General features: G+C 38.0%; 1 protein-coding gene across 1 annotated transcript; it reads left to right on the top strand.

The window, feature by feature from the left end:
- The first annotated feature begins 8789 nt into the window (after positions 1-8789).
- Positions 8790-10013, top strand: LOC113272386. The gene has a single exon (XM_026522229.1). It carries the CDS (start codon positions 8790-8792, stop codon positions 10011-10013), a length of 1224 nt encoding a protein of 407 aa, XP_026378014.1.
- Positions 10014-22519: the final 12506 nt, after the last annotated feature.

Raw genomic sequence — 22519 nt, 5'->3', positions numbered from 1 at the left:
TTTGTCTGAGCTTCCAGATAACCTTTGTAGGTCATACTTGAGAGTATCAATCTCTTCTTCCTTTAGAGACATGGTTCTGACGAAATCATTATTAAGACGCTCTATCTCAATTTTTTTCGCCTGTAATGATGATTCAACTTTCTCCAAGGAGGCCTTTAGGTGAAGGTTCTCTTGAAGTATCTCTTTATTCAAAAGATCAAGAAGCTCTGTGTCATACTCAAGTTCTGAATGAGAAGTTGAGGAGGATAGAGAATCTGAAGTAAGGTCCGTAAGTCCCTTACACCTATTAGATTCATCTGAAATGTTGACAACTAGAGTAGATTTGTCTTCTGTTGAATCATTTGAAGCGTTAACTGAAGATGGATATATAACACATCCATTTTTCCTTTTTATCAAATCCTTGACCTTTCTGATTATCAATGATTTATTAAAATCAACATGATTAGGACAACATTCATCAGCCCAAGACAAGTGATATGATACACCTGTTTTGGTTACAACATTGAGCGCGAACGTTCTGCCTGTGTCAAGATCAAGAATTTTTAGCTTTCCTATCAAAGTATTTCTGGAAAGTGTATCGAGGTTATTTCCCTCAACGATGGCATGCTTCTTAGAATTGTATCTAGATGGCAGCGATCTGAGAATTTTCATCACAATGTCCTTTTCAGGAATAGTCTTACCCAATGCAAAAGATGCAGTAACAATTTCAGACAATTTCTGATTAAACTCATCGAATGGATCTTCATCTGCCATACGAAGGTTTTCCCAATCGAAAATTAGGTTTTGAAGCATGGCTTCCTTTTCACTGGTATTTCCTTCGAATACGGTTTCCAAGATATCCCACGCATATTTAGACCTAGTGCAATTTGACACATGGTGCTGAAGATTTGGGGTAATGGCATGTATGATGGCATTCAAACCGTCGGAATTTTGCTTCGCAACAAGTATCTCCGCATCATCGTATTCGCCAATATTCTTTGGAACAGTAGCGTTACCTATTGCCACAACGGGAGCATCATAGCCATTAACTACATATACCCATGATTGAAAATCACGTGCTTGAAGAAAAGCTCGCATAACAATTTTCCACCATAAGTAGTTTGAGCCATCGAAGACTGGTGGTACGTTAATAGAGATAGCACCTCTGTCCATAGAGTGAGATCGCTACAAACACATATTTTTGAGGTCTTAAACGTGTTTGCCTGCTCTGATACCAATTGATAAAGCGGGGGTCAAACAACCTCACCCAATATTTTGATTAGAAATCTGTATGGATTAACTCCAATATACTTTCTAGAGAATCAACTAGACAGTCAGACTCAATCTAGATAAAACTATATCAAAAAGTTAATATCACAATCTCTCGATTTGTTCTTTACTCAAGCAAATGGAAATCTGCGAGTCTTTATCAAATACTAGAGAGATAAACTTAGATGGTACCAAAGACCAACATCCAAGTGTCAATTAATTTAAATCAACAACTAAAGGTTAGATATTCTAATAGATTGATCCTAACGCACAACCTGTGATATTTCAATTATATAACAAAATATAATGCGGAATATAAATAACACAGACACCAGAAATTTTGTTAACGAGGAAACTGCAAATGTAGAAAAACCCCGGGACCTAGTCCAGATTGAACACCACAATGTATTAAGCCGCTACAGACACTAGCCTACTAACAACTAACTTCGGTCTGGACTGTAGTTGAACCCTAATCAATATCACACTGATTCAAGGTACGATTGCGCTCCTTACGTCTCTGATCCCAGCAGGATACTATGCACTTAATTCCCTTACATGATCTCACCCACAACCAAGAGTTGCTACGACCCAAAGTCGAAGTTTAATAAACAAATCTGTATCACATAGAAAAGTCTACGATGATAGATAAATCTGTATCCCACAGATAAACCTAAGAGTTTTGTTCCGTCTTTTCATAAAATCAAGGTGAACAGAAACCAATTAATAACCCAGACTTATATTCCCGAAGAACAACCTAGAATTATCAATCACCTCACAATAATCTAAATCGTATGGTAGCGAAACTAGATATTGCGGAATCACAAACGATGAGACGAAGATGTTTGTGATTTCTTTTTATCTTGCCTTATCGGAGATATAATCTCAAGTCAATTATTCAATTGAACTCGTACGATAGAAAATGGCAAGATCAGATCGCTCAACTACAAGAAAAGTAGTTTCGTCTGGCTTCACAATCCCAATGAAGTCTTTTAGTCATTAACCTACAGGGTCTCGAGAAGAAACCTAAGGTTTAAGGAGAATCGACTCTAGCAAAACCAACTAGTATCACACAGGAGGTGTGGGGATTAGTTTTTCCAGTTACTAGATGTCTCATTTATATAGTTTTCAAATCAAGTTTGAAATCCAAGTTACCTTGGTAACAAAGAATTCAATATTCACCATTAGATGACAAAACCTGATTTAACCAAGCTAATATCTTTCAACCGATATATCGAAACTTAGCTTGTCACACACAAACGAAATGTATTTCATTTAGGTTTGAGTAACCGTACCTAAACGTGTACACTTAGTTGGTTCACAAATAGTTAACCAATGGTTAGCCATATGAGTACTTCCATATTAACCATATTCATCTTCTTCACATAACTAGTTCAAATGACTCATAAAAACTAGTTGAAGAGTTGTTCAATTGCTTAGGTCTTTATGAATAGACACAATTGAAATAAAATCGGTTTGATTCACTTGAATTAATTCATGAACAATATAACCATGGTTTGCAAAGATTGCATTCCTTATTGATTTATTGTTTAAGTTCATGAACGTCCGATTTTAGAAATATAACCAGCTTGGGTACGCGTACGGGTACTGTACCATAGCTACATGAATTGAGTTTACAATATCAACAGAGAATTTTGGTCGAAAACTTCCGTGGGTACGCGTACGGGTATGTGTACCCAAGGTGACTGGTTTAACAAGTTTTCAAACTTACAAACTCAGCAGAAATTTTCGGTTCGAAAACTTCCGCTGGTACGCGTACCCAACCTGTCTCCTTCACCAATACCGTATGCACACATATGCACACACTTGGTTTCCGGCACATGGATTTATACATTAATGTGCGAATACACTATATATGCTTATATCCATAGTTGGTTACGTAATCTCAACTCTACATTTTAATCATTGAAACATTCTTTTATAATGCTATAACAATCGTTATTCACGATTATCGTCATCAAAGCTATTTTCAAGATTGAAACGTCATCATGACTTTCGTCACGTGTTAAGATGAAAAGTGGTTAAAGAGAAAGCTTACCAACACATATTTCGAGAAAAATATAGGCGAGTAAACTCGGCTCGAAATATCAAATGTGTGTATGAAAACTATCATACTTATACGACTTTGTCTCAAGAGTAGGAGATAGAGTAGATAGACTTTTGAGTGATAGATAAGTTCAAATCTCCACATACCTTTTAGTCGGATGAAGTTCCACTGGTTCCTTGAGTAGTTCTTCGTCTTCGTAAGATGATCGCCATGGAGTCTGGAGCTCAACTACACTAAATTGTCCTAAACCGAGACTTGGATATACGTAGTCTAGAAATCAAGACATATAGTTTTGACAACTAAACTTGACAAACATGCTTGAGATAGCAACGCATGCGAGTTCGACCGAGCAATGCTCTAACACATTTCACGATCTCTGACTGAGCGTACGTTCCTCTCAGAGCTATGATGAATATGTTTCTCAAAAAGCCTCTTAGCTGAGCTTTCAATGCTTCACACATTTCATCATCACCTCAACATAGAATCAAAATGATTGGGCGGCTCCTAGACATATTGCATGCTAGTATAAATCCTAACGCCTTCAGGACGTCCGTTGCTCGTTGTTCCCTAACTACGTAGAGAGACCGTGTATATAATCTCTTAATGATTGGGCGTCTCCTAGACATATTGCACGCTAGTATAGATCCTAATTCCTTCAAGACGTCACACTATTCTTTGTTCCCTGACTATACACCCCCCCTCAGAACGAGTATGATGCTTCAATTATATCATATCTCGATTATGCAAATAGGTTAATTCTAGCGTTCCATTCATCAACTGAATTCCTAGAAGATAATCTATTTATCTCGTTACTCCGTTCCATGGATGATCCTCAGCTGGATCCATGGATTAGTAATAGATAATCATTTCATTTTATTACTTTGTTTCGTGGCTGATTCTCAGCTGAATTCCATGAATTAGTAATAAATATTCACTGTTCGGGCATCTGGGCCATCACCGAGTAAGCCCTGGAAAATGGTGCGAGTGTACTTAACACATAATGCACAAACGAGCACCCGAACGCACGAACGAGCATTCAAAAATATGGACGAACGAGGAAACCTATGCAAAATTGGGAAGGAAAATAATATTAATAAAATAATAAAAGAGGAGCCTAGAGGACGGGGCCCGCCATGGCAGGCACCACGCCTCTCCCATTATTTATTATTTTTCCTGATCTCATGAAAACTCCTTCATTCGAGCTAATTTCCTTGTTTGAGCAAAACTCTTAGTTTCTCCATATTTTCCTTCAAACGATGAAAACATAATAAAAAATAGGGAAAGAAGTCGCGTGACCTGACCACCTAGCCGGTCGGCCATGCCCTAGCGGTGGCCGGTCCCACACCCTATTATCCCATATTTTTTTCTTATTATTATTATTTGCTTCATCTCATAAAATTCCTTTGTTTGAGCAACAACCCTAGTTTTGCGTATTTTCTCAAATATTGCTCAAACCATCAAAAGGCTAAAAAGTCAAATGGTCATATGACCGACTAGGCTACTCACGACAAATATTAAAATACTATTATTTTAATATTCTCAAAATATTGGTCACACGAGCAAATTTCTACTTGCTCGTTCGAGAAAAATCAAGAGTTTCAGTCAAGATCAAACTCTTCTGAAAATCCATAATATTGCTCAAACGCGCACCAGAAAATACCAAAATTCTCAGGACTGAGACACATACAATATGGTGACACGGGCATGCCTTGACCGACCAAGGTCATCCCTTAGGATTGCAAGGAGCCAGTCCCACACTCTTTCACAATTTTGACCTAATTAGCTTTCAACAGTTCATATTGGGTTCAAACTCTTTCCAGCAAATTTGGAATTTTCTCAAACGACCACCAGCTGGTCCCAAGACCACCAAGGTCCGGTTTCACACCCCTTGGACGGTCCCTCATCTCTCCATAATTAGGTTTTATTACCTAGCGCTCAGACGAGCACTATTTTAATAAATGATTAAACCAGCATTTAATCATCCTCTCACCAACTGGTCAACAAAGGACTTTGGTGCATGCTCACTCGAGCACATGGACGCTACATGGTCGGCCATCATCCTGTGTAGTCTGTCCCTCCTTCACTCAGTGATTAATTTTCAGTAAATCATCAATTGATCAGCAATCGATCAAAGTCATGGTTTCGAACTGAATACTTTGCAAATCCTAATTCTGAGCAAGTTTAAACACTAATAATTTTATGATTGATCCAACAATCAATATCTTAATTAATTATATAATATTCAGTCTAGCTACCAATATTTTAATAAATATTTTATTTGGTCATGCTACCAATAATTCACCAAACGAGCAATATTTTCTCATGGTATTAATATTGATTCAACTATCAATATTCATTAATTTATCAAATGAGCAATATTTGCTCAGACGAGGAATATTGATTCAACTATCAATATTCAGTAATTTTACTCAGACGAATAATATTTGCTCAAAGTATTAATATTGATTCAACTATCAATATTCAACAATTCATCATACGAGCAATATTTGCTCAGGCTATCAATATTCATTATGTTGATCCAATTATCAACATTTATTTGAGGATTATACGTCCCAGCAGACATGTTCAATCCATGAATCATAGAGCATTTGGCAACCATGCTCGACTGAACAATACTTAGAATCATCGTCTAATCAAGTCAACAATTGACTAATTAAATACACGTCTGCCTTGCAGACTCCACAAATCATGAGGTATCAATCATGTCACATGGGGGGATATTAATTAGGTTTTAGTCTGGAGGCCTACGATACGTGTGTTCATCCACGATGAGAAATGTGAGTAAGTCGTGCAAGCAGTTTAAGGAGTTAGTAAAGTATTGGGTGGACAATCAACCAAGTCTTTTCACCACCTGAAATTGATTTAACCATGATTTCCACTTTCCCACTCTTTCACTCGAGCAACCGTCACACTTGCTGGAGAGAAATGTGTCTACATTCTAACAATATAAATAAGTTTCTGAATCCACGATTGAACAACAGAAAAAGACAGACAACATCTATCGTCTAACCAAGAATCATCGTGTGAGAAACAATCTCTCAATTGAGCATAATTCAAACTCATTAGTTCATTTGCAGAAACCTACAATGCATTCACACTCCTTGATCACCATTGATCTCACACACTTCTCAGTTTTCCTCCTACAGATCAACCCTTTTCCCTCTTTGTGACCGAGTTGACTCTGGAACGACTATTTCTTGATTTAGGCCGGAGTCCTTCAAATTGATCTCTCAAACTCAAAGCACTCTCGTGCAGTGCATCTGTTTGAGGTTAGGCAGTTTGCTCGGTTCGGGAGTCTCCGTCCGCAGGGTCATCTCTCTACTTCCTGAAAAACTAGCAAATCGTTTTTTCCCATCAACAGATTGGCGACCACAGTGGGAGATTAATCTCTCGGTTGCAATCCCAATTTTCACAAAGATGGTTGGTCTTAGGTCTAATTCAACTACTCCAAATTTCGGTCAGAATCTTTCAAATGGTAATGTTCTTCCCTCCAACACTCATTTTGATGGCACGGTCGATGGAGAAGTCATAACCTTGATCGAGTTGGCACGGATACAGGCAATCCACACAAGGAACATAGACCTGATGAAAGAGACAATAAACAACATACTTAATTTTCTCATGAGGTTGACATCAGATTTAAGCGGCGCCCCTGCTCCAGAAATTCTGGCACTAAGGGATAACTCCTCAATTGAGGATCATCCTCAAGCCAACAATTTCACTGCTTATGAGAACCAGTGGATCAGGAAGTTACACATTTAATCGAGAATCTATGTGAACTCCTGCACTTCTCCACAGATCAATGTACGAACACGTTTGATGCACTCAACCAAATATCATCTGATGTGCGAATAGTTCCATCATCTCTAGTAGTTGAGGAAGTGTCCAAGGCATATGAACATTAGATAAACAACATCACTTTCACTGAAGAAGACTGAATGGCAGAAGAATGACATAACCGGGACATGTACGTGACTGCTTTTATCAAATATTCTGAATTCAGGAGAGCTCTTGTTGATACAGGCGCTTATATGAACCTCGTCACTATAAAGACTCTCAAGGCATCCAAAGTCTCACAAAGCAAAATATTTCATCATCCCATATTGATGACGGGTTTTGAAGGAAGCCAGAGCCACACATATGGGTACGCCTATGTGGATCTGAAAGTGGGACCTATTCAATCAACGGTCAAATTTCACGTGATTGAGAAAGATCCTGATTATCACATGATACTCGGACGACCGTGGCTCCATGATAATAAGGTTGTTCCCTTGACATATCACCAATGCATGAAGGCTTTGCTCAATTCCATCCTCTTCATCTCCTTATACTCCGATTTATGATGCTGAGTTCCTAGAACCACCAAAAAGCATCCCCGAACCTCCAAGAAAGATCTAAAGTACTCCACTCCCGGGATGGAAGTCCATCGAGAAAGCTGCTGACATGCCATCATCTTCAGGTGATAAACCGACCAAGCCACCTGCCACACCGCTCAAGCGTCACTAGGATCAAGCTACGACTCATAAAAAATCCAACTTTATAACCAGCTATGATGCGAAAGGAATAATCACTTATCTCCGATGCAGAGATTAGCAATTAATAGGGGAGGTCGGTGAAAAGTCTCCCCGCCATGAAGAATCATGTAATAGCGAGCAATCACCCGATGAAGGAATTCAAGATGCCCCACGGCAGTTACAGATGGCATGGATTCCACTGCTGATGATCTTGAGACAATCAATATCGGAACAGAGGAAGAACCAAGACTAATCTTGATCAGTTATACACTGTCACTAGAGGAACAAACAGGATTGATAAGAATGTTGAAGGAGTATCAAGATATTTTTGCTTGGACGTACGAGGAAATGCCTGATCTTGACGACAAGTTGGTCACACATCACTTGCACATAACTCCTGGATCCAAGCCTGTCAAACAACCGCCCAGGAAGTTCAGACATGAAGTTCAGGAACAAATTAAAGTTGAAGTTCAGAAGATACTAGCAGCAGGATTCATCAATCCCATTCAACATCCGACGTGGCTAGCGAACGTTATCCCGGTCAAGAAGAAAAATCTTCAGATCCGATGCTGTGTAGATTTCAGAAACCTGAACAAGTGTTGCCCGAAAGAAGACTTTCCTTTACCCAATATCGACATGCTCGTTGATGCAACCAGTGGTCATGGCATGTTCTCATTTATGGATGATTACAGCGGCTACAACCATATCAAGATGTATGAGCATGATGCTAACAAGACTGCGTTCTGAACGCCCATCGGGAACTTTCATTATATTGTGATGACTTTTGGATTGAAGAATGCAGGTGCTACCTATCAACGAGCGATGACCGCTATCTTTCATTATATGATGCACAAACAAGTAGAAGACTAGGTTGACGATGTGGTATTCAAATCAAAAACTCGATTGTCCCATCTAGATGTTTTGAGAAAATTCTTCGAAATATGCAGAGAATACAAATTGAAGATGAATCGCATGAAATGTGCACTTGGTGTTTCTTCTGGGAAGTTTCTAGGGTTCCAGGTCACGTCAGAAGGAATCAAAGTCGACCCAGACAAGACCAAAGCAATTACCACCATGCCTCCTCCACGTACTGTGAAAGATCTTCAGAGCTTTATGGTCAAGGTAAACTACATCTGACGTTTGATCCCTGGACTAACTCAGCTCATTGCTTCATTTACTCCTCTACTGAAGAATGGAGCAAATTTTGCATGGACGACTGTCCAAAAAAATGCATTTCAAAAGATCCAGAAGATACTATTATCACCCATGTCATGAAATCCACAGTGCAAGGACGACCATTGATACTTTACACGGCCTCTAGTGATGTTGTTATTGGGGATTTTCTCGCTCAAGAGGACGAAGAAGGTGTCCAACATCCTATCTACTACTTTAACCGTACAATGAGAGATGCTGAACTCCGGCACCCTAAATCCGAAAGAGCATGCTTAGCATTCGTTCATGCGATTCAGAAATTCAGACATTATTTGATGTCCAACAGAGTCGTACTTGTTGCTAAAGTTGATCCTGGAAAATTCTTACTGTCAAAACCATCTTTGATAGGCAGACCTGCAAAATGGTTATTACATATGTCAGAGTTTGACATTGCATGTGTCTCACCCAAAGAAATAAAGGGCCAAGAAGTTGCAGACTTGCTCGTTGCCTTTCCAGGAGAAGACATCACAATGCTACATGAAGATGTGCCGGGCGAGTTTCCAGAAATTTCAGTTATTAAAGAAGAAACATGGTTGTTATACTTCGATGGATCAGCCACTCCTAGCAATGACACTGGTGGAGCGGGCGTCGTATTAGTATCCCCATCCGGTGAAGTCTTCTCGCATTCGTTCAAGTTAGATTTCCACTGTACCAACAATTCAGCGGAATATGAGGCCTTCTTGCTGGGATTATCTTTGGCCAAGCAAGCAGGAGCAATGCATCTGGAGATAAGAGGAGACTCCAAGTTGTTAGTTAATCAGATGAACGGCGCGTACTCACTCAAAGAAGTGACACTTTCTCCATTCAGAGTCGAGGCACAATGCATATTAGCTTATTTTTCCGAGGCAACGATCGTCCATACCGGTCGTACAAACAACAGACATGCTGACTGTTTAGCAACTCTTGCATCCAAACTGCAATTTGAAGGGCCAGAGAAGTCCATCACCGTATAAAGGCGTTTTGTGTCATCAACCTGGATCACTCAAGTCGAAGATTCTCAAACGAGCGACTGGCGAGCACCTATCATTCATGAACTGAGCAGTTCTCTTACTAAAGGGAAAATTAGCCTCAAAGAATTGAAGAACTTTTTTATGCTACACAGAGCATTATATTATCGCAACTCTAACGGTTTTTTTTCACGATGTCTCGGAGATTAAGAAGCGAGCGAGCAACTCAAACATATACATGAGGAAATATGCGGACAAACTTTGGTGGTTACACTTTACAGAAGGCTCCAAAGGCTTGGGTACTATTGGCCCTCCATGGAGGCTCAGTCGAGAATGCTGCAAGGATTTTGTCTCAATTGTCAGACACCACCTCATCATTTGGAAGCTCTAACATTCTGTCACACTTGGGACTGGAGAGAACCTTACATCAAATACCTGTGCGACAATGATTTTCCGTCAGAGAAAAAAGAAATAATCAAACTTACCCAGAGGTCCAAGAGGTTTGTCTATCTGGAAGGGATTATGTATCGCAAAATCTTTGGTGGAAACCTGCTGAGATGCTTGGATGAGCATGAAATTCCAACAATTTTGAAGGAAATGCACGAAGGAGAACACCAGGGGTGGAGGAAATTATTTCTCCAGATCCATGAGAAATACTATTGGCCGACCATGGAAGACGATGCAGCTGCCTACGTTCAGAAATGTCATCGGTGCTAGATCCATGGTAACCTCATTCACACTCCTTGTCTCCCATTACATTTTGTGAGCAGTCCATGGCCTTTCTATAGCTGGGGACTGGATATCATCGGAAAAATCAATCCAACATCTTCGAAGTAGCACGAGTACATCATCACAGCAACTGAGTATTTCACCAAATGGGTTGAAGCTATACCTTTTCGAAACACCACTGGAGTCACGATTGCAGACTTCACCAAGGAATACATCATATGTAGATTCGGCGTTCCTAAACATATCATCACAGCTAATGGAACTCCTTTTGCCAACATACATGTAGAAGAATTTCTCGAGGAATATGGTATCAAACAATTTTCTCTACACCGTACTATCCCCAAGGAAACGTACAAGCGGAGAGTATCAATAAGACTTTGATCCGGATTCTCAGTCGAACGGTTCATGATAATCCTCGAACGTGGCATGAAAAACTTCCTATGGCTTTATGGTCTTATCGAACCTCACCTAGAAGCTCAATCAGGACCTCACCATACTCTCTCGTCTACGGTGCTGATGCCATTCTCCCAGCTGAAATCAAGATTCCTTCAGCAAGGATTGCAACATCCATTGGAATACAATGGGACGAAGCTGAAATGTCTAATTCGAGAATTGCTGAACTGGACATGCTCGAGTCAAGGAGAGCTAAGGTGGAATAATATGTAGAGGCTTACAAACAAAGGATCTCCAGGGCATACAACAAATTGCTAAGACCTCGAACATTCCAAGTATGAGATTTGGTTCTAAAAACATTAAAACATATTCAACAAGACATGTATTCTCCCAAGTTCTCCCCGAAATGGGAAGGGACGTATGTAATCCTCAAGGCAATATCCAACGGATATTACAAATCTTGGCTGTTAATGGAGGAGTATAAGGAAACATAATCAACGGCAAGTGGATCAATGCATATTATGCTTGAATGATCAGTAAACAATTTACTTTAATTTCAAAATGTAATTTCTATTCCTTCAAAGAGTATGCAATATTCTCATTCGTTCAAAATTCAAAATAGATTTCATTAATCTAACAGAAATTCTTTCATCAATCAATCATCCTACTTTATTCAAAGAACAAGTCTTGAATGTACACAAGAAATGCTCTCAAATGCTTACTCGAGCAAACCATCCAATAATAAATAATTTTTACTAAACGCCATTTCAAGCCTCTTTTGAAAGTTTTCAGTCTTCACTTTCAAGTACTGCACAACTTTCTCAACCATTATCGACTCCAGTGTGAGCGCTTTCTCCTCCTCCATGATAGCAGTTGTAGCAGAAATCATATTAGTGGCAGCAGCCGCTCTATCAATCTTGATAACCTCGAGCCGACGATGGATCCAACCTACGTTAAACCTCAAAGTCTCACAGTTCGAGATCATGTCATCCCATCGATAAATCTTTTTGTTCTCGACATCAAGAAAGTTCTTCTTGTTCATCTCATCGATCATTGGCAACAATCCAGCAACAATAGTCAGAAGAGTTGGCAAGAAGTTTTTCCATACTTCAGTGGTGGCAATATGTCCACTTCAGTGGTGGAAATATGTCCATACTTCTTCCAGATCTTGGTATAAAGAGATGTGTAACACTTGGGAACGATGAAGCCGCCAAACAGGAGTCCAGCTGTCGGGTACTCACCAATAGGATCTCTGAGATAAACATCTACAGAGGTTGGGTCATTGCCATTATGGTCATCATCAACTGCAGTCGCAGGTTTTTCAACTCTTCTTTTCTCAACACCAACAACGTGAACGTCAACCTGCAACGACATCTAAGTTCAAAAAAAGTTTGGAGAATTGCTCAAATAAATCTCTGATTGAAAACAAGTTTACCGATGTTACGGCGTCCGCACGAGTGGATTTGAAGCAGGCAGGTGCTTTCACAGTCCGTTTGGGTCTTAAGTTATAAGGAGTGGAGGAAGATCATTCATCATGATTCATCTGCAACAAATATTCATAGTCATCTATTTAGCACACAGTGGAAAGAAAAGAAAGAATATTTCATACCGTATTGGGAGTTTCACTTCCTCATTTCGACGGAGATAAACCTTGGGAAGATGAATTGCTGTCAGACATTATGAGGTATGATTATGATCAAAATTTCTTCTGTACGGTTAAACTCAATAATGCAAGAGGATGCATCCGTGTAAATGGAAAACCTTAAGTCTTGAAGGTCAATACACAAGACACGATGGATACTTATTTTCTACAAATGGTCAAATCAGTTGCAATTTTGTTAGAGCATTGCTCGGTCGAACTCTCATGTGTTGCTATCTCAAGCATGTTTGTCAATGTTAGTGATCAAAACTATAAGTCTTGATTTCTATCCTACATAGCTAAAGGTCTCGGACTAGGATATAAAGTGTAGTTGAGCTCAAGAACTCTATGGCAATCATCATACAAGACGAAGGACTACTCAAGGAACTGGTGGATCTTCATCTATTAAAAGGTATGTGGAGACTTGAACTTATCTGTCATTCAAAAGTCTATCTATTCTATCTCCTACTCTTGAGACAAAAGTCGTTTTGATATATAGACATTCATTATGCACATTTGCTATTTCGAGCCGAGTTTATCTCGCCTATCTATTTCTCGAAATATGTGTTAGTAAGTTTTCGCTTTAGCCGAATTCATCTTTACCTAGTGACGAAAGTCATGTTATGTTTCAGTCACTTTGAAAATTACTCTGACGAAAAATGGTCTGTGAATAACGGCTATATACGTCCTCTGAGAATGTTTCAATGATTGAAATGAGAGTTTAGATTACATAGATATTGGTAGGATATAAGCATTGTTGTGGAAACACATATATGTATAATTCCTTATTCCTTGAACCAAAGTTTGCGAACTTTGTTGATCAAGAGAAATGGAAGTGGCGTGAGCCAAGTCCGTGAACTCAGTCCGCGAACTGGCGGAAGTTCTCGACCGAGAATTTCTGCTGGAGTTTGTGAACTCCTTCCATGATCTTAAGTCCGCGAACCCAGTCCGCGAACTTGAGCAGGTTATATCTAAAACCGGTTGTTCTTGAACTCATGTTTATTTAAACTAAGGAATGCTTTTGCAAACCGTGGTATAAAGTTCATGAACCGATTCGAGTGAACCAAACCGTTTTTGCTTCGATTGTGTCTTATATAGTTACATAAGATCTAAGCAATTGAACAACTCTCTAACTAGTTCATTTGAGTCATTTGAACTAGTTATGGTGAAGAAGAATATGGTTGATATGAAAGTAATCATATGGCTAACCATTTGGTTAACTATTGTTGAACCAACAAATGTTAATGTTTGGGAACGGTTCGTAAACCCAAAATTGAACATTTCATTTGTGTGTAACAAGCTAATTTTTCGATCCAACGGTTGAGAAATATTAGCTTGAATCTATCAGGTTTTCATCTAAAGGTGAATATTGAATGCTTTGTTACCAAGCTAACATTATTGCAAACCCTGATTTGAAAACTATATAAGGGAGAACTCTAGCAACTGGGAAACCTAATCCCCACACCTTATGTGTGATGCTAGTTGCATAACTAGAGTCGATTCTCCTTTAACCTTTGGTTTCTTCTTCCAAACCAGGTTAACGACTTAAAAACTTCATTGGGATTGTGAAGCCAGACCGATACTACTTTTCCTGTAGTTGTGTAATCTGATCTTGTTGTTTCTATCGTACGAGTACAATTGAAATAATTGGCTTGAGATTTTATATCTCCGATAGGCAAGATAGAAAACTAATCACAAACACTTCGTCTCATCGTTTGTGATTCCACAATATCTTTTTTTCGCTGCGTCGATTAAGATTATTGTGAGGTGATCGATAATACTAGGATGTTCTTCGGGAATATAAGACCGGTTTATTGATTGGCTCTTGTTCACCTTGATTTATCAAAAGACGAAACAAAAATCGTAGGTATATTCGTGGGAGATGGATTTATCTATTACCGTAGACTTTTCTGTGTGATACATATTTGTTTATTAAAGTCTTCGACTTTGGGTCGTAGCAACTCTTAGTTGTGGGTGGGATCAGCTAAGGGAATCAAGTACGTAGCATCCTGCTGAGATCAGAGGCGTAGGAGCATAACTATACCTTGGATCACTGTGAGATTGATTGGGGTTCAACTACAGTCCAGACGAAGTTAGTTTGAAGTAGGCTAGTGTCCGTAGCGGCTTAATACAGTGTGTGTTCAATCTGGACTAGGTCCCGGGGTTTTTCTGCATTTTCGGTTTCCTCGTTAACAAAATTCTGGTATCTGTGTTATTTATTTTCCGCATTATATTTTGTTATATAATTGAAATATCACAGGTTGTGCGCTGTTCAATCAATTAGAATATCCGACCTTTTGGTTGTTGATTTAAATTGACTGACACTTGGATATTGGTCTTTGGTACCATCCAAGTTATCTCTCTAGTATTTGATAAAGACTCGCAGATTTCTATTTGCTTGAGTATATATCAAATCGAGAGATTGAAATATAAACTTTTTGATATACTTTTTATCTAGATTGAGTCTGACTGTCTAGTTGGTTCTCTAGAAAGTATATTGGAGTTTTTCCATACAGATTGCTAAGCGAAATATTGGGTGTGGTTGTTGTACCCCCACTTTTTCAATTGGTATCAGAGCAGGCAAACACGTTCAAGACCTTACAAGTCTGTGTTCATAGCAATCTGACTCTATGGACAGTAGTGCTATCTCAATAAATGCACCACCAGATCCAGGGATTTCGGAGTTCTCTTCCATGACTGATTTAATTAAATCTGTAGAAGAAATTCTATCTAAACCTCCACCAGGTTTAAAATCCCTTGAAGTGTTTTCAGGGATTGAAAAGAAGTTTGAGAGCTTATCTCTTGATGTTGAGTTATACCTCCAGAAAGAGCAAGAATCTCTTGACAGGCTAAATCAAGTTATGATGAATAATATTCATGTTGAGGTTGATATTGATTTACTAATCAGTGAGAGCAATGCTCCTCCTCTGCGTAATCCAATTAGTTGTGATAAACTAAATGAATTACAACAGGAGTTTAAATCTCAGTTATCTGAGTGTATCACCTCAAAGCATGAATTGATTCGTTGCTCAATTCCTGTTACTTCCGATCAAGATAGTAGTATTGTCTTCTTTTATGAAGAATATAGGACGTCTCTTTTTATCAAAAGAGTTTTCCTTCGCAGTACTAAAAACTATCTGCAGAAACTGTTTTTTATAAATTGGAAAACAAGAAATCAGAAACACAAATCTTTTTGGGTTCTCTTGAAATTCTTTGATAGACTTATAAAAACAGTTCCTTGGGTGTTTCTCAACACTACAAGATTTAAGAGTTGTTGGAAAGAAACTCTTTCTTGGTGCCATGGTGAGCAAGACATTGTTCACCTCAACACAACTTGTTTGTGTTGAAAGTGCATCCTCACCAAGAAATGCCCTGCTATGTATACGGTGAGGGAAGCACAACAACTGGGGCGCACAGATTATATTCGATAAGGCTGTAGAATTCAATTGGACTTTTCTAAAAAGGTATGTCTATAAACTTGAGCAAGTTTTATGTTTTTATTACTTGTTTGAGTACTTATAATGATCCATGTACCTTGCTTATCGTTCATTTCTACCTAACTTGATATGTGTTTAAGGTTCTTAAATGTTTAGGTTTGAAAACATTAGTTCGGGATGTTTGGACTTCATGGTACACGTACCAAGTATGCATAACATCATTCAAAACCAAAATCCAGGTGTTTAAGTTCGAAAACCCCGTCTGCATACTGCACCAGGGTACGAAAATTCGTTTGCAAACCTGTATGCATACTTGACGTCGATATTCGGAAAACTTGTTTTGGCCGTAACTTATTCGTCCGAACTCGGATTGACCTCATTCTTTTTGCACTCTCTTCCTCTTTGAATTCTCTTCAAAATGAAGATGAGAAATATTGAATTTTGATGAGTTAAGATTGGTATTTGTCCTGTCTCTTGTTTTTGAGTATTTTGCTCAATTTCGTTGCACTTGTTCCACTTCTCTTGAATTTGGGCACTTGGATTCTTGGAGTACTACTCTTCTAAGATAATTTGTATCTTTTACAAGAATTTTGTTGGTGAATCACAAAGAAGGAAGTTCAAGAATGGAAAGTAATACGCCGTGCTATGGAATTCTTGAATGTTCACAATCATCCTTTGTGAACTATGGTGCATAGTCGTTATTGACTTTGTATGTTCTTATTTGATTAAGAAAATCTTTTTATACGCCTTTGGTAGCTATTATTGGTGTGAATCCATGCGAAAAAGATTGATTCTACCCTATAAGGACAAATCATCTTGTATGTGCATTACGAGTTTGTCTTGTTGCCTAGAAAACTTCTTATGAGAATTTATTCTTATTTTTGAGAAGGATTACTAGAGTTCGGAATAGCCACTATTGTGATTACACATAAGTATGTCCAACGTTTTCATCTTCATGTTTTTAGATTTATTGGTTTAAATTCTAAATTTGTTAGGAAGATGATTTTTGCAGTATTAATCTTAATGATTTTATATATTGCAATAGTGTTATGGGATGTGTATGTTTACGTCCGTGAACTTGACCGTCCCATATCTTGTTAAAAGTAAAGTCTTTTGTATGTCGATATTCATTTGATAAAAGAATGAATGGACTTTTAACAAATACAAAAGTTAAGACTATTATGTAAATTATTGATGGAAGATAGGTTAAAATCTTTTGTTTGCAAGGATTATGTCTATTAAATATCGTTATGCGAATAGTGATGGAAAATAGAATGAATACTTGTGTATTCCGTAGTAATTGATCTTCCCTGATCCATATTTTATGTATTACTGTGAGGCTCCGTGAAGTGTCTTATGTTGAGCATTAAACAACCAAGTAGATTATTTTTTATTAGCTATGTTGTTGTTCCGTGAGGTACTTTAGGTCGAGCATTTTCAACTAAGTTAATCATCTTGTTTGGTTATTTAGTTGTTGCTCCGTAAGTTTTCTTATGTCAAGCATGACCAGTTAAATTGATTACTTTTGTGATTAATTTGGTTGTGTATTTCAATTAGATTAATTATGGGTTCTCTTGTGATTAATCTAATTGTATTTTTTAAGTCTCCATAAGTTCACTTATGTTTGAGCATTTGTCGATTAAATTAATCATGAGTCCTCTTGTGGTTAATTTAATTGAACTTTTTGGATTCAAATTCATACTTGTATGTGATTTGTTATGTCCAACGAAATCCTTCTTTTCTTTCGAAATTAAGGTCGCTCTTGTTGTTCTTTCATGAATAACATTTAATGGGGGGGAGTTCTTTTGAACTTGCGCTTAATTGCCATATCTTTGTGGGGAGTGCGGCTGTGGAATATTATAGGGGTTATCTTTTATCTTTATAAGCTCCTTGATGAATGCATTTAGCTTCGGCTTTATGATTGCATCTAAAGAACAAGTTGATATTTTTGCTTTCTTTTGGTCAAGAAATGTCTCTTTTGGAAATTTCATTAGGATCCCGTTCTTGAACCTTTGCCAATTTTATTGACAAAAAGGTGGAGAATTAATATGTAGTTCACACTACAAATACATATGGTTTTCGGATCATTATGTAAGGGGGAGTGGTTTCCATGTGAGATGGAGTATTGACTAAGGGGGAGTGATACATATCACCATAGTATTGTTGTTGAAGTTGTGATACAATTGGACATTGACGCTGTGTAATGATACTATGACACTGTATAACAATGATTGAGAACTATTGTTTTCTTGTTGTTATAGCTACGGATTTCAACAACGATGATGCTAAACTTACAACCTTTGGGATCATAGGAGTACTTGGAAGTGACGAAGATTTCGAGTAATGTTGAAGATTAGGCATGTGGAATAGGATCTACAAAAGTTAATTTATTTATTTTTTGTATTCCATATGTATTAATAGTTTTGCCGCTAAAATTGACAAAGGGGGATATTTTTAGAGCATTGCTCGGTCGAACTCGCATGCGTTGCTAACTCAAGCATGTTTGTCAATGTTAGTGATCAAAACTATAAGTCTTGATTTCTAGCCTACATAGTTAAAGGTCTCGGAGTAGGATAAAAAGTGTAGTTGTGCTCAAGAACTCCATGGCAATCATCATACAAGACGAATGACTACTCAAGGAACTGGTAAATCTTCATCGACTAAAAGGTATGTGGAGACTTGAACTTATCTGTCACTCAAAAGTCTATCTACTCTATCTCCTACTCTTGAGACAAAAGTCGTTTTGATATATAGACTTTCATTATGCACATTTGCTATTTCGAGCCGAGTTTATCTCGCCTATCTATTTCTCGAAATATGTGTTGGTAAGCTTTTGCTTTAGCCGAATTAATCTTTACCTAGTGATGAAAGTCATGTTATGTTTCAATCACTTTGAAAATTGCTCTGACGAAAAATGGTCTATGAATAATGGCTATATCCGTCCTCTGAGAATGTTTCAATGATTGAAATGAGAGTTTGGATTACATAACCATTGGTAGGATATACGCATTGTTGTGGAAACACATATATGTATAAGTCCTTATTCCTTGAACAAAAGTTTGCGAACTTTGTTGATCAAGAGAAATGGAAGTGGCGTGAGCCAAGTCCGCGAACTGGCGGAATTTCTCGACCCGAGAATTTCTGTTGGAGTTTGTGAACTCATTCCATGAGCTTAAGTCCGCGAACCCAGTCCGCGAACTTGAGCAGGTTATATCTAAAACCGGTTGTTCTTGAACTCATGTTTATTTAAACTAAGGAATGCTTTTGCAAACCGTGGTATAAACTTCATGAACCGATTCGAGTGAATCAAATCGTTTTTGCTTCGACTGTGTCTTGTGTAGTTACATAAGATCTAAGCAATTGAACAACTCTCTAACTAGTTCATTTGAGTCATTTGAACTAGTTATGGTGAAGAAGAATATGGTTGATATGAAAGTAAGCATATGGATAACCATTTGGTTAACTATTGTTGAACTAACAAATGTTAATGTTTGGGAACAGTTCGTCAACCCAAAATTGGACATTTCATTTGTGTGTAACAAGCTAAGTTTTCGATCCAACGGTTGAGAAATATTAGCTAGAATCTAATCAGGTTTTCATCTAACGGTGAATATTGAATGCTTTGTTACCAAGCTAACATTGATTGCAAACTCTGATTTGAAAACTGTATAAGGGAGAACTCTAGAAACTGGGAAACCTAATCCCTACACCTTACGTGTGATACTAGTTGCATAGCTAGAGTCGATTCTACTTTAACCTTTGGTTTCTTCTTCTAAACCAGGTTAACGACTTAAAGATTTCATTGGGGTTTTGAAGCCAGACCGATACTACTTTTCTTGTAGTTGTGTGATCTGATCTTGTTGTTTCTATCGTATGAGTACAATTGAAATAATTGGCTTGAGATTTTATATCTCCGATAGGCAAGATAGAAAAGTAATCACAAACATTTTGTCTCATCGTTTGTGATTCCACAATATCTTTTTTCGCTGCGTCGATTAAGAATATTGTGAGGTGATCAATAATACTAGGATGTTCTTCGGGAATATAAGACCGGTTTATTGATTGGTTCCTGTTCACCTTGATTTATCAAAAGACGGAACAAAACTCGTAGGTATATTCGTGGGAGATGGATTTATCTATTACCGTAGACTTTTCTGTGTGATACAGATTTGTTTATTAAAGTCTTCGACTTTGGGTTGTAGAAACTCTTAATTGTGGGTGAGATCAGCTAAGGGAATCAAGTATGTAGCATCCTGCTGGGATCAGAGGCGTAGGAGCATAACTGTACCTTGGATCAATGTGAGATTGATTGGGGTTCAACTACAGTCCAGACCGAAGTTAGTTTGGAGTAGGCTAGTGTCTGTAGCGGCTTAATACAGTGTGTGTTCAATCTGGACTAGGTCCCGGGATTTTTCTGCATTTACGGTTTCCTCGTTAACAAAATTATGGTGTCTGTGTTATTTCTTTTCCGCATTATATTTCGTTATATAATTGAAATATCACAGGTTGTGCGTTGTTCAATCAATTAGAATATCCGACCTTTTGGTTTTTGATTTATATTGATTGACACTTGGATCTTGGTCTTTGGTACCATCCAAGTTATCTCTCTAGTATTTGATAAAGACTCGCAGATTTCTATTTGCTTGAGTATATATCAAATCGAGAGATTGAGATATAAACTCTTTGATATACTTTTTATCTAGATTGAGTCTTACTGTCTAGTTGATTCTCTAGAAAGTATACTGGAGTTTGTCCATACAGATTTCTAAGCCAAATATTGGGTGTGGTTGTTGTACCCCCACTTTTTTAAACTTCTACTGAAGCCCTAAATCTCAAACCAGATTATGTCGATGATGCGAAAGAAAAGTGATGATACTGGGGACTGACAGTTCACAACCATGATCGGGCGCAGTCTCAGTACCTTGACTTAGAATTGATCATTCGTGCAAATCACATGTTTTCCTGGGTTGCTCGAACAGTCACACTTCGGAGAATCATGATCAATTTTTTGCATGCATGGACATTGGTCCACCTCATTCAATTGAAGACACAGGAAAATCAAGCAAAAAATATAATAAAGGATTGTCATTCAAAAATGATTCCTAATGCAATATATATGAAGCAAAGTTTCTCAAACGATCAAAATAACATCTACTTCAACAAAAAATAAAATGATCGAAGATTGCAAGTCGACTAATCATCAGATTCGTCAGACTCATCATCGTATTCACGATCACCATATTCCATGGAATCTTCTTCAAGCTCTTCCTCAGAGTCATCATCAGAATCTTTACTGGAAACTTCTTTCAATCGGTCTTCAGGATCATCATACATTGCGTCTAAATATTCATCTTCTTCATACTCGGCTCGGAGGTCAGCTTTGGCCAACCGCTCGGCTCTCATACCAGGAGCATATGGTTTAGTATTGCGCTCAAGAGGTTTCCAAGTAGATTTAATCTCCTCAACGTCTGAATCAGAGGCCACGCTATCAACACGAGGTCGAACTTCATCTTCAGCCGCTAGCCTTGTCTGCTGAAGTCGGTGCCGTTTTTTCTAATAAGATGCAATCTTTTCATCTTCGGATTCTCTCTTTATAAATCTATCATGGAAGATTCTCAGATGATCAAGAGACATACCATTTATCATCTTTCCGGCACTTTTCAAGGATTGATGCACCTTGGCACGCGCCTCTGCTGCAGAAATTGGCTTGGTAGCGTTTGAATGATCATCAGAAGAATCATAGGAATGGTCGCAACAGGAAGTCACCATTATCTGGGCGAGAAATATGGAGTTGTGAATATACCAATAACAAACACGCAACAAAAATGGCAATAATCCATCTCTTACCTTTACAATTTCACTAGCTGTAGAGATTATAATTCAAAATTTTCGAGAATTTGTTCGCTTCTTCAAACCTGCAAAGACGAGCAAAATTCGCTATTCAAAATCATAATTTGATTTTTATAAAAGTGTGAACAATTCACAAAATTCCCATTAATGTGAGCAACTCACATAATTTTCACCGTGTGAGCAACTTACACCGAGTGAACATTCACTGATTTTTTATTGTATGAGCATACACTATTAAATCACATAATTCATATTATTTCATTGAAAATAATTGTTTTCTTCTAACAACTGCTCAAAAATCGAAATTTGATTTTACAAAAAAACTTAACCGTGAATAAAGGTCTTTTCTTAACCGTGAAAATTTGATTTTTCTTTCTTTCGCTCGAACGAGCGTTCGTCTATCAAGCAAAGGTCTTTTCTATTTTTGTGAAAGTTCACACGTTCAAAATAAAATCTTGTTTTCA

The sequence above is a fragment of the Papaver somniferum genome, chromosome 4 (assembly GCF_003573695.1).
Source record: "Papaver somniferum cultivar HN1 chromosome 4, ASM357369v1, whole genome shotgun sequence".
Lineage (NCBI taxonomy): Eukaryota > Viridiplantae > Streptophyta > Magnoliopsida > Ranunculales > Papaveraceae > Papaver > Papaver somniferum.
This window is presented reverse-complemented; position numbering and strand designations above follow the sequence as displayed.

Excerpts from the sequence above, each read along its gene's own strand:
- LOC113272386 (XM_026522229.1), top strand. The coding sequence starts at position 8,790 with ATGCAGAGAATACAAATTGAAGATGAATCGCATGAAATGTGCACTTGG.